This window comes from Talpa europaea (assembly GCF_964194135.1).
Source record: "Talpa europaea genome assembly, chromosome: 2".
NCBI lineage: Eukaryota > Metazoa > Chordata > Mammalia > Eulipotyphla > Talpidae > Talpa > Talpa europaea.
The window spans coordinates 17,690,795-17,704,309 of NC_140068.1; the positions used below are offsets into that span (position 1 = coordinate 17,690,795).

Here is a 13,515-nt window from a genome sequence, read left to right on the forward strand (position 1 = left end):
TCGGGAGTTCCCGAGGGTTGTCTGCAGCTACTCTCAGACTGAGAGAGTGCCGGGAAACACCATTACCTCTTGCCAGGTCTGCAGTCTCCTGCTGGAACAGAGCCACCGTTTACCCTCATTCCAACAACCCAGAAGAAATACCTCTCAAATGACATCACTTCATAGGTTCTTACCATCTGCAGGGTGCCACAGACCATGTGGAGAGGTGTGGGACCCACACAGAGGGGAAGGTATGAGAGCTCCTCAGATCAGAAATAAAAAAACACAGGCCAGGGAAACTAAACAGGTGGTTCCAGGACTCCACAATGGGTCCCACCGTGTTCTAAGTATTGGAAATGAATTTCTGGTAGAATATTCTCCAAAGTGTATGACTTGTGAATATCAGGCCCCTTCTTCTCTCATATATTAAGACCTATCTCAGTGGTTGAAAATTATGTTATCAACACCTTTAATTTAGTCATATGACATTCAAAATTGATAATGAAATGTCTACTTTGTGTTTGAAAAAATCCAAGTAAAATAAGGAATTCCAGAAGGATAGATCTATTTTAATATAAATTTTTATTACATAGAATTATTCCCTAGATATTTTGCATTTAGCTGCTTTCAATATTATCACATTTAAAGATTCTTAGGGAGATTATTTGAAACAAAACACAAATCCTCAAATTTTCAAACAAAAAAAGTTTGAATGTATCCATAAAATGGATACATCTGATATTTAATACTGCTGAATAAATATCATTCTTTTGGATGATTTTTTTAAGTAATATAACAGAAATTTCATCCTAAAATAATAAAGATTAGTTTTTACTGCAACATCTTTGTAATTAAAAATAATAACATAAATTTCTCTTATCTCAGTTCTGGGGTTAACATTTCTTTTGATATACTATAAATAATTATAACTGCTATTAGATAAGTGATAAGCTGATATTTTATGACACAGGAACACCTTTAAAATGGTAGGACCAAAAGATTTCATTGAATGAGCATGGCTTGTAAGCAGATACTTATGTATAATGTGTATGTACAAATATGTGTGGGTATGATTTCTTGTTTGTCGAACATATTCATAGAGCAATACAAAAAAAGTGAAGATGTCACAGACTCACCACAACTAAGGTTGCTTTCAGCTTTCAGAGCTAGGATTGGGATATTCCAAAAATCATTTTGCCAGTCAACCACATTCCCCTTCGCACTGCAGCTGAGGTTGGAGAGAATTTGGGAATTCATAGTAAAATTCCACAGTCGGAAGTTGTATATGTCCCCTTTGAGAGAGGCGACTTCATTTTGATCAGAGCCCAAGGACAGCTTCCCACTCCGAGGGACAACTTTATTAATGGTAGAGTCACATGGGACGGTTTCATAGTTTCTTTTGAAACTGATACCAATAGAACCCAGAGAATTATTCCAAACGATGCAAAGCTGTTCAAAGCTGTCAGTGAAAATGTCTTCTTTATCCTTTACAGGTAGCACACTGTTTAGTAAGCATTTTGAGCCAGAAATAGATAAAAAGTAACCACTCTTGTTCTTTCCAAAACTGAGTAATTGTGTTAAGGATGCATCTGAATAGGAGAAAGCTGTCCAGTCATTGTCTTCCTTGCCAACTTTGGTGGCTTCAAAGCAAATTGTGAAAGCGCTGAGTTCTGGAATAGAGACACTTTTTGCAACAGATACCTGGTAAGCATCTAGAGTCTGCGGTAAAATGACCTTTTGATTCCTTAAAGACACAGCAACTAGGACAAAACAAAATAACAGATAAACAACATTAACTTTACAGATATGGGCAACAGGATGCAAAAATGTCTAATATACACAACCTTCCACCAATCTCTACTTATTACTTTCACCCACCCATTCCCCATCTCTCCCTTTCTCTGCCCATTCACCCTCTATGACCAGCTTTATAGTAAACCCACCCGTCTGGACTCTACCCATGGCTGGACCTCACATTTCAATTATATAGACAGTCAAGTTGATAATGAGTTTGGTGTTTTTTTTTTAAATCCCTGAACTGAAACACACACACACACACACACACAAACCATCACTTTCAAGTTCTGGTTATACATTCTGATTTTCAGAACTAGTATTTTTCAAGTAATTTCTAAACATAATAGCTAAAAGTTCTGTTTTTCCTTAATAATTGTCTTTTGTTCTTCCCAAACCAAATCCCCTTCAGGCACACCATATCCTACTGCTTTATCCAATTGCCAGTCTATCTTAGGAACAAAGCAAAATTATTTCATGGGTGAGAGGGAGTCCATAAAAGAAATGGAATTTTAAACTATATTTTCTTTACATCTGGGCATCTGAACTAGATTTTCGAACTAGTAAAGAGTTAAAAGGGCAGAGGATCCTAGCTCTTCCACAAAGAGCTATGACCTTGGGCTTGATATTCACCCTGCTCTGTCTTAGCTCTTTGTAAAATAAAGGACAGTAGCATTTACTGCATAGGTGTTCAGTAATAATTAAATTAGTTAAAACATGCAAAGCAATAATGCAATACTTTGCTACAGTCAACATATAGCTACTATTGATTATTAATATAGATCACTAGTATTATATACATAACAAATTCAAATCATTAACATAATCAGCCTGCTCCTTTCGTGACATATGTGAAATTATTGAGTAATATAATGGTTTTAGCCCTATGCTAATATAATAGACACTGTGAAACATTATGATCTGATTTGGGAGAAATAGCTCTCTTCAAAAATAGTTTAATACTGGTTTCACATGAATGCTAATTTGAATGTATATTAATATACACCAAGATAGGTCTATGGTAAAAACATCATTTCAATATAAATATGCTAGCTAAGAATTCATGACAGAATTTAATAGAATCATGAATTTTAGTCTACTTTTTAATATAAAGCAGTTTAGATTAATTTGCCCAAAGGGATACTTGTATAATATGAAACAAGTGGTCTATATGCATTTCTAAAATTAAAAGGTTAGAAAGATATATATATGTACATATAAAATTAACATTTTATTATTGGTTATGATTAAGTATGGTTATACAGGTAATTCTAGCTAGCTATTTTTATTTTCAAATTGCATAGAATATTTTAATAATTCTTAAAACATTATATTTCAAAAATTAAAGCATGCGTGCTTAAATCACCCACATATACACTGAATGTCAACCACAAACAGTAAATAACTGATGCCAAAACACAATTTATAATAACTCAGGTCAATCATTTTCACAGCTATACCTTCCTTTTCTGTTTCTTGGTTTTATACACAATATCTATTTAAGGAACTCAAGAGGAAAAAATGGGTATGACTATTTCTCATCATCTTGAGTTTTCTTTATGCTGAAACAAGTTTTAGCAATGAGCTTATTTAAATTATGATATGCCATAGTCTGGGAAATATATTTGATAAATGCATATTTTATTTCCTTCAATTGGCCATTTTCAAGGGACTTTTTCAGGCTATTTTGTTTATTAGCTTAAGTTATAAATAGCTCTTTTTATTTTAATTTATAAGCTAATTTCCTCTATTTGTACCCCAGCAGAGGTCCTTAAAAGGGCAACGTTTTCAAAACCTAAAATAAAATTATTTCAAAATAGGAATGTTTTAAATGTTCAGTGAAGAGATGATAGAATTACAGATTTTAATTATTAGCTGTGGAATATCTGCAGTGTCTTCCAAACGGCCTTTTAATGTTCTACTTATAAACAATATAAAAGAATTCAGCTCTACTGTAACCAGATTTTGGATCTGGTAACTATATGCCACTAATGAGACTACTCAGAGAATATTAACAGATTCTTGCTCTTTAATTCTAATCCTAATCACTCACATTCACATAAAAGAGCATAACTCTGTCTTCTGGTCTTTGTGTTTATTGTAGAACATGTTAAGTGAAAGCAGAAGGTTGGCACTGCCTTTGGTTTACATACCTCTGATGTAGCTGGCATTGAAACCTTTCTTCTGGATGCTAAAATCACTTGAAAAGGACACATGCATCTCATTCGCACTTGAGTTAAACGATAGGCCTTTGGCGGTTGCGCCACAAAATTTAGTCTGGCTCTCTCCATTATCAAGGGATAATGAGTCATAGATGCAATTGGGAGCTTCTTCAATGTCGAAGTCATTAAATGTTATCTGGATGATATAGCCGGTGGGGGCTCGCAGCGTCCACCCGCAGGCCTGGGAGTTAGGGTAGTCATTAGGGTAGCATGGAGAAGTGAAGGTCCCAGAAGGGCTGGAGAGGACAAGTCTGCAGTTGGCACATCCCCACGCTGTTGGCCAGACACAAGAGAGACAGAGAGAAGGGCTGAGATCAGATTAGTATAATAAACCACGAATACCACATACTGGGGACAAACAGTAAACATTTTACAAAACCAAATATAACCATGAAAAGTAAAGGCAAGTGAAACCAGTTCAAAGAAAAACAATAGCTCAACAAAAACGTTAAAGAAAATACACACTTTTAAAGCAATGACTCTTAAACTGGGTAGGGGGAGGGGGTCATCTATTGTGGGAATCTGATGAAAGTTAGGGGTCCTCTCCAGTAAGAAGCAAGAGTCATCCAACTTGACATTCTGTTTTAGGGAGAACCAGAGGCCCTGAATGTCATGATGGATTTCACAAAGTTAAGAGTAACTGGGGTGAAGGGGTCACAAAAATATGAAGGTAGAACTCAGTGTTAAAAACTATGGATACAAAGAAAGAAACTCTTAGGAAATGTTTACATTGAAAGCTACCAATACAAAATTTTTTAGAGTGGTCTTGTGGTGGATTGTACTTTTTCTAAAATTCAAATAAAAAGCATCACCTAATGTGTGTGGAATATTCATAGTTCTGAAAGTACTTTCATTATCCAATTCTTCATAGTGGTAATTACACACCTGTTTGTTTATCTCACTTACGCATGCATTCAGAAGTACTTGCGTGTGTCTGATATGTCAGGCACTAGTCTAAATGATATATACCCATAAGCAGGAAGGGCAATGTCTTCAAATGCTTCTTACACTTCAGTTTTAGACCCAAAGTGAAACAAATACTAAAGACAGGAGTTAATAAGAGGTAGGAAGACGGGGAACATGATCAATTATATCTCAATTATCACTTACATAGGGCCTGTCCAACAACTGGAACCAGAAACCAAAATCAACTATTTTCTTATTTAGCGATGCTTTTACACTTACTATTCATGTTATTCTTTAATATTTGTGTAAATGAAAACAGCAATCTCATTCAGCTAATTTTCTCAATTACAATTAAAAACACTGCCATAGAAAGGACATATATACTTTCAAACAATAAAATCCTTTAACCCCACTAGTGGAAATTACTTTCAATTTATTGTGGCCCTCCTCTTTTACTGAGTTAAGTAGAATGAATACAAAATGACTTTTCTTGAGAATGACAGTTATTGCAAATACCACTTATTCTTCTATGAGGCAGTCACAGATGCAACAGATATGTCATTCTACCCCAGTGAGGTTTTTCCTTTTTCTCTTCCCAGTGGCCACCTCATCTTGAGCACAGTTCTGCCTCGTCAACTCTGCTTCCCATCCATGTTGTCTAATTTGTCTGCCCTCTATTCTTCCTCCCAAAGTCTCCAACATCTTATACCAGGTTGAAGACACGCAGGGGAAAACAAAACACCATCAAGTGTCCACCAAAGCCTCCTCTTATCTGGCTCAGGTGCACGTGTTCCTCTTCTTTGTAGCACAAATTGCGTGACTTTGATTTGTCAACGGAGCACAATGAGTAGAGGGTATGTCTGACCATGTTCTCCATCATCTTTTTCCTCAGGACCGCACAGTGTCTCTGGCAGTTTCAATACAATTGGACATTTATAAACAAACGGGAACATGTCCAAATTAAAGAATGACTAATTATGGTAAATGAAACTAAGCTTTAAAAAAAGCCTACACTTCTATTATGGAAACAATGATGTATGCCAATATAATATTTACTCATTATATAATGCTCAATAAAAAAATTTAAAAAATGTCTACATCCAAAATAAATATAAAGAATGCCTGAGCTCTGGAATATCTCTTTGGATGGGGTTTTGGGGCTTTTCCAATTATTTCACTCACTGACCAGATTTGAGTTGACTGGGCCTATGAGATAAATTTAGCTTCATGTGACTATACCTTGGGCTCAGGAGAAAGAAGTAATCCTAGAAAACTAACAATATTTATACAGTGATAGGCACTGACAATTAAGAAAGGAAAATAAGATGCAATCTATATATGTGTCATGGGAACATGCAGGTAGTATCATTTTCCCAAAATGAGTCAAGAAGCAAATAATGTTCATAACTTCCCTTACCCAGATAAATTATTTTCCTGCCAACATCTTCCCCAAGAGCATCAAGGTACAGGAAAGTTCAATCTGACTGACTACTATGTAACCTTGAGTAAGTGATTCTTTGTGCCTCAGTTTCACCACCTTTATGCTGATGCTATTAACACCACTGCCTCCCAGGGCTATGTGGGGAGTAAATAGGTGAGTACTAGAATGTTTTGGGAGCTACACTGGGCACATAGTTAGCATGACTTTAGTGTTGGCTATTATTAATCATTATTATTACACAATATACAATACCTTTATATCAGTACTTTAGATGAGGAAAATTTCCATGTTAGTAGAAATTCCTTTTCCCTTAGGCACTCATTGGGATAGAAAACGCATAATATTCATTTAAAAAACATTTAAAACATTCTTCTACATGATTATCATTTATGATTAGCATTTAGAGACAGTACTACTAAATAGTGGTCTTAACTGGATAAAATGTCACTTAAACTGAGCACAGAATCACTGTTCATTACACTTACAGATCATTCACAGTAAAGGTGCTTTCACTTACATTATCTCGTTTGACATCTTAACCATGGGGATTAATACTATCTCCATCTTTCAAAGAACTGAATAGACTAATACAGATTAGATAACTTGCTTAAATCTAATTTACAGCAGGACCAAGTGTCAAACCAGCTCTACTGAATACAAGTAGAGTTTTTCTAGGAAATAAATAAGTGCCACACTTAAAAGATCTAGGGCAAAGTGGTGAGCTCAAGTACTGTTTTAGGAAATAGCATTTTTAATGGGCAATTTCTTAAACATAGTAGCATCACCCTAAAATTAATAATTTTAAGAAACTAATTTTTTTAAAGATTGATTTATTTATTTATTTATACAAGCACTGGGTACAGTCAGAAGCGCAGGAGGGTGAGAGAATTCACCAGAGCCAGAGTGGGGAACAGAACAGGCAGGCTGAAGAAGAAATACACTGTTGAGGGGAGCAGCAGGCAGCAGGAGAGGTCTGCGCGCCATGTGGGACCTTCGCTGGTGGCCGGGGATTGAACCGGTACTGCAGAGGCTGCGGGCAGATTCGCAGCCCAGTGCTCAACCGCTGCGCCACCAGGGGAGGCCCCGAAACTAATTTTTAAATATATTAGTAAAGTATGTTAGAGAGTCTAAAATACAGTGCTTTGGATTTGTCCATTTGAAGCAAACAAATGTCACTGCTAATTGATTCTTATGCTTTGAGCTAGTTCATTAAGAAATTACTTTGTTCTCTCCTAAAGGCAGGGTTACTTAAAAAGATGACTACTGAAGTAGGTACTGAATAGAGTCTTGGTAAAACCAGAGTGCACATATCTCCTACCCAACTCAAAATATCTGGTTCAAGATATTCTCAAAGACAGAGTACCATACTCACATCTATAATTAATAAATGCGAAGTTTTCAGGTAATTTCAACAAACAAGACAAATTCTACCCTGTGCTTGCAAATGTTTAGCAGTTATTCATTTACACATGAATAACTTGTTCTTTAATGAAACTGAAATCTAGAATGGAAAACCTCCCAGCTGTGCCAAAGCCTATAGCCACTTACAACAACTAGAGACAGAAACAATAACCACTATTTTACTGAGTTTTTTTTTTTTTTATCTCAGAGATTTGGATTCTTCAACTTGTTACAAGTACTTCTCTGTAAGTTAAATACTATGTTCTTTAAAAATCTCTCAAAAATATCGCCCGCTGCTCCCCTCAGCAGTGTATTTCAGTCAATCTCCCTGTTCTGTTCCCCACTCTGTCTCTGGTGAATCCTCTCACCACCCCCCACACCTCTGGCCTGTACCCTAGTTCTTGTATGCATAAATAAATTTTAAAAAAACTCTCAAAAATAGTTTCAAGTCCAGAAAAATAAATCAAAAGAAATCAATTTTGCTGCTTTTAACACAGATCTGCACATGGCATAACCACTTTTCCAATAACGGTTTACATGGTGACCAAAATAAATGCATTTAAATTAAATCTTGTTCTTTATTTGAATGTCTATAAAAATGTTGCTAATATACTTGCTGAAAACCCGGCTGATGAAAATTATGTCCAGAAAATTTAATTTCCATTATCTGCTCAATTTGCATCTATTTAAAGTCATTGTTTGAATTATCGATGTGACTAAATTAAATTCTAATGAATAAAAAGTCCATTAGCTGTTTGGAAAGTATTAAGTTATTGTGGTTTCTGAAGATAAGATCCAAGAGACAGCAATTGACAGCTCTAAGGCCAGTTCTAAGGTCTAAACCACACCAAAGCTGGGATAACTTTATATTCCTGGTTGAGTAAAATCAACCATATGCAAGATCATTAAAATGTAAACTATAACTTATATTTTAGTTGCTGGCATGTATTCAATGACTGATAATATACAGAATTGAAAGACTTCATTCAAGTAAGTAAGTGGTTCAGGCCTCTGCAGATTTTTTTTTTTTTTTTCAGGATGGCAGGGAATCTGAAGACAATCTGGCTGTGACATCTGCAGTTCTGTTAATGTGACAGACTTGGCCAGCATCCCCATATTCCCTCACCACTCCTCTTCAAGCTCAGTGTTCAAAGATAGCATTTCCATGTAAGGCTGGGTCGAGCCAAAACCAGGGTGCCACTGGTCACTTCAATCCCCTGCTACAACTTCCAGCAGTCAAGCAAGGAGATCAGTTTCCTCCCAAACTCTTCCTAAAACATACTTTCCCCAGAGTTAACCAGAAAATTGTTTGATTTCCCTCTGCGCTGTTTCAACCTCAAAATGTTCTTTGGAAGCACCATGAATATGAAGTTACCGCAGTGACTTAAGCATGAGTTCAAAAAGGTACCACTTGACTTGAATCAGTTCAATTATGTTGCCATAGGTAGAAAACTAACATGAGGTTGAACTGAAGGTTACTTGATGAGGTACCCGTTGAGCTGGATGATTTTTTGAATTTCCAAGGACACTCACATGTACCACACCCTCAAACACATTTCTGTCTTCCGTAATAGTCTTCATGTTTAGACTCCACATCCCATCTTTCCATAAGCACCGTGGTGTGAGAACATTCCATATTTAACTGCAAAGGTAATGCTTTCTGAAGATTCAAACAAGTGAACTGTTGCAAATCCTTTTACAGTCAGTATATTATCTAGTATACACACTCCTTGCAAGAGGATTAGATGCACAATATGTGTGCATACGCATACACACCTACACACATTTTCATGGGAAACTGCTCTGTGAAGCAGTGGTTAAGAAAGTGGTTCAGCCCTTTTTCTAGCTGTTAAAAAAATCTAAAGGCAATGCATAATTTGAAGCAAACTAGCTAATTGGTCCACCACTTTATCTACCTCCTAATGAAGATGATCAAGTTTCCTGGCACCTTCTACATTCCTGACTGAAAACCCCTGTAATAGACTCTGTATTAACCCTGCCCCATACCTTCCTGCTCTTTAAGGTAGCCTTCTAAATGCTACTGAAGATCACAAAATTGTACAGATTATTTATACAAAAAGAGATCTTATTCATCCCCTACAACATTTATTTCTGGACACTCCTGATTCTTGAGTCACTGTATCCCATAGCTTCTGCTTGCTTTCTTCCCACATTCCCTCTCTCCTCTAGGAGCATTCTTGCTGATCTCCTAGCCCTTAGAGTCTTTGCTATTCCAAGTATGGTCCTCAGACTAACAGCAGCAGCAGCGGAATCAACTCAGTGCTTGTTACAGAAATAAAACTACCCAGACCTACTAACCCAAATCTATATTTTCACAATATCCTCTGGTATTTCAAATCTGAGATGTGCTAATTTATTTTTGTTTTCCATTTAAAATTTTTTATTGAGGCAACACTGTTTTACAATGTTGTTTATGTTTTAGAAATAAGGAGCTACTTTAAATAATAACACAGTTGAGAAGTTATTCACAATGTCCATTCATCCACCTCCCAAGAGGCTATGCCCTTCCCACATGTCTTGCAGTCACATGGGTCCTACAACCCCAGGAAAGAATGCCTGACCTGAAGGGAAACAAATCAGGGATTGGGCCAATCTCAGTCAGATTCTTTCTCTAGAATTTGAGTTTCAGACAGAGATAATTTATTCAGAGAATAATGAACAATAGAATTAGAAATGACATAAACTCAAAGGTGGTAGTTATCTTAGCCAACTGCAAAAAAGAACAATGGCAAGAAGAGAGAAAAGAGAAATGTAGAGAACAGAGAGATGAGAGGAAACTGAACCTTTAAGAAAAACAGATTTTAATTCCAGACATTGCATACCTACTAGTAAATAGGAGATGTTCTTTATGGCTTGTCTTTGGATTCTATGCAAGAACTCGTGTACCTACTGCCCCACTTCTTCACTTGATCCAATTTTATTAAGTTTCTCTTCCTTACAACAAAATTCCCCTCAAGCCAATACTTTACAGGGTTCTCCTCTTGGCCCTCTAGACTCATTCTCTCTGGTAATCTCACGCAACACAGCCTTGATGTCCAGCTGCTGATGACATATAGCTTCTACTGAGCACCACACCCATGCTTGCAAATGTCTACTCAACGTCTCCACTTGGATAAACCACAGATGCCTCAATTCAGACACTGTACCTCAATTTGCCCTCATTCACTTGATAATAATAATTATGGCTAGGTGGAGGAGGTGAGCCTAGAATCTTCAACCACCACCTTGCTAGACTCCCTTATTTACACTTTAAAACTCACCTCTTACCATGCTTTCACTCAATAAATACTTGGTAAGCATATATGTACCTGGATTGAGATGGGTGCTGGGGAATACAGTCATGGATAAGATATAATCCTTGACTTTATGGCATATATATATATAGTAATGCAAATCAGATAAGTAAACAGTGATAATACAATGTTAAAATTCTTCTGATACAGCAAGGTGGGTGTAATAATCTAATTAACAAAAGAGAAAGAAACTGAGACCTAAATATGCAGCACAGAAGGGACCCAAATAAGGAGGAAAGGCAGAGGAGAATGGAAAAGGGCAGTAGGGTTGGCAGCTGCAGAAACGCAGGTGAGGGCCTCCCTGGTGGTGCGGGGATTAGAGTCTCAGCATTATCAAGCTATCACCAGCCACTGGGGCATGAGTTCGATCCCCAGGCAGGGAGATAACCCACATGGAGCAGACGACCTCTCCTGTCTTGCCCATTGGTCCCCTCAGCAGTGTATTTCAGTAGATCTGCCTGTTCTGCTCCCTACTCTGTCTCTGATGAATCCTCTCAACCCCAGCAGTACCTCTGGCCTACCCCTTAGTTCTTGTATACATAAACAAATAAAACAAATCTTTTAAAAAGAAAGAAATGCAGGTGAGCAATAGCATGGATTGCTGAAGTCACTGAAGAGCCTGGATTCAGTGAAGCATAGTGTCCAATATGGACAGAAATAAAGAGACAAAATGGCAAAGTAGGCAGAGATTTGGTAAGATTTTGCAAGTTATACTTTTAAAATGCAAAAATTTAAGAGTAGTAATAAAAAGAGGAAAAAGGTTTTAATTAAGGGAAAGTAAAATAACCAAATTTGTGTTTAGATTTTTTTTTTTAAAGCTTTACCCTCTAATACAGAAACAACACAAAGGAAATAAACAAAGATCCTTTTAAGAGTCACTGCAGCTCAACCCAAAGGGCTTGACAGAGGACAAGAACAAAGACAACAGACAGCAGGCTACCCTGACAGCTTGTTTGTGGAAAGAGAGTAGCAGTCTTGGTAGTGGGGAAGATTAATTCTATTAAGATTCACTAAAGCATGGCCCAACTCTTGATGGGTAAGACATAAAAGTTGGCAAAGTGACCAAATGCATGTTCATGGAAGATCTGTCTCACTTTGATCATACACATTTTACTATCCTTAAAGAGCGACTAAGGAAACTACAAAAGCAAACACCTAATGTTCACTTCATGTGAAACTGTCACAGAAAAATCTTTCCATGTGGATTGTCTAAGCAGTGTTGCAGAGCTTTAACTGGCTTAAGTTGGCATTAATCAGAAAAATATTGCTAAACATTACCAACACAAGCGGAGAATGTCTTGGCCTAATAAAAGCTAATTATAGTTCTAATACCCATGCAGGCAATGATGTCATTATTGGCAAAAGAGCACATTGCTAACTTCTTGAACACATAAAGGCAGCTAATGAGATACACGCATCAAGTACAGGACTGATCTTGACTTGTAGTAAGATGCTCAAATAATAATAGTTTTCAGTGATGTAATTGTGATTGCTATTTAACAACAGAGTATGTCAGCCATATTTCAGTTCATTTATTCACTCATTCATTCATTCATTCATTCATTTAATTCTGTAGGCCCTTCCACTTGTATTTAGATTTCTTTTAGATGCCTTTACTTATGGCTACCAAAAGGCAGTCAGAATGGAAGGTAGAAGTAAAACCGATTTTAAAAGTCAGTGAAGGTTATTGCTTCCAATTTATTCCATGTTATGTGGTGCAGGTGAAGAACCTGAAATTAATAGCTAGAATAAGTTTTGGTTTTGCAAATTTGCCCTTCCAATAAGTTAGGAGAATAAACTGGTAAGAAGATGGTATCAAGATAAGTGTGCATCTTAGCTGAAATTTTCCAAATTAGCCTTTAATTTGAGGGCATTTAAAAAAAACACTCAGATTTGTACACATGTATGGAAGCAATTTAAATAGTCATGGTTGGGGGCGGAGCAACATGGCGGCGAGGAGACACTGCGAGTAAGATCTCCCATTAAAAAAAGTTAATAGGGAGGAAAAGCGGCAGGTCCCAGTGAGAACTGGGACACGGAAGATAAACGGTCGACTCCAGCAAACTGCCCGAAGAAGAAAGTTGCCATAAAAGAGGGCGAGAAGGGAGGGAAGCGCAGAACCCTACTCCCCTCCCCCGCCCACAGAGGCGGCACTCTCCCACCGGCAGAGACAAGGGAAACAACAAACCAAAACGCCCAACCAGAAAAACGGATGCAGCAAGCGGGACTGTGAGTGGAAAGGAACTATTTCAGCCACCACACCCCGTGAACGGGAGCTGAGGCGAACCCTGCAGGATCCGCCGCGGAGGTGAGCTCCACGCGCCATTAAAGAGAGTCCCGCCCCCCAGGAGGAGACCAGCACCAGCACACAGCCCCGGCCGCCCGGTAAGCTTGCGCGAAAGCGGCGCTCGGATTGCAGCTGCCCAGGGCCCTGCGCCTGCGACCTAGGCTTGCGGGG

General features: G+C 37.6%; 1 protein-coding gene across 1 annotated transcript in view; it reads right to left on the minus strand.

Annotated features, from left to right (window-relative positions):
* The window catches only part of ADGRG6 (adhesion G protein-coupled receptor G6), a gene marked incomplete at both ends in the record, with an annotated part of 129,578 nt that overhangs the window by 61,642 nt on the left and 54,421 nt on the right, over positions 1-13,515 (minus strand). The window contains 2 exons of the mRNA XM_084257908.1: positions 1,116-1,739; positions 3,927-4,268. Coding sequence (XP_084114034.1) covers positions 1,116-1,739; positions 3,927-4,268 — 966 coding nt within the window. The remainder of the gene's footprint in view (positions 1-1,115; positions 1,740-3,926; positions 4,269-13,515) is intronic.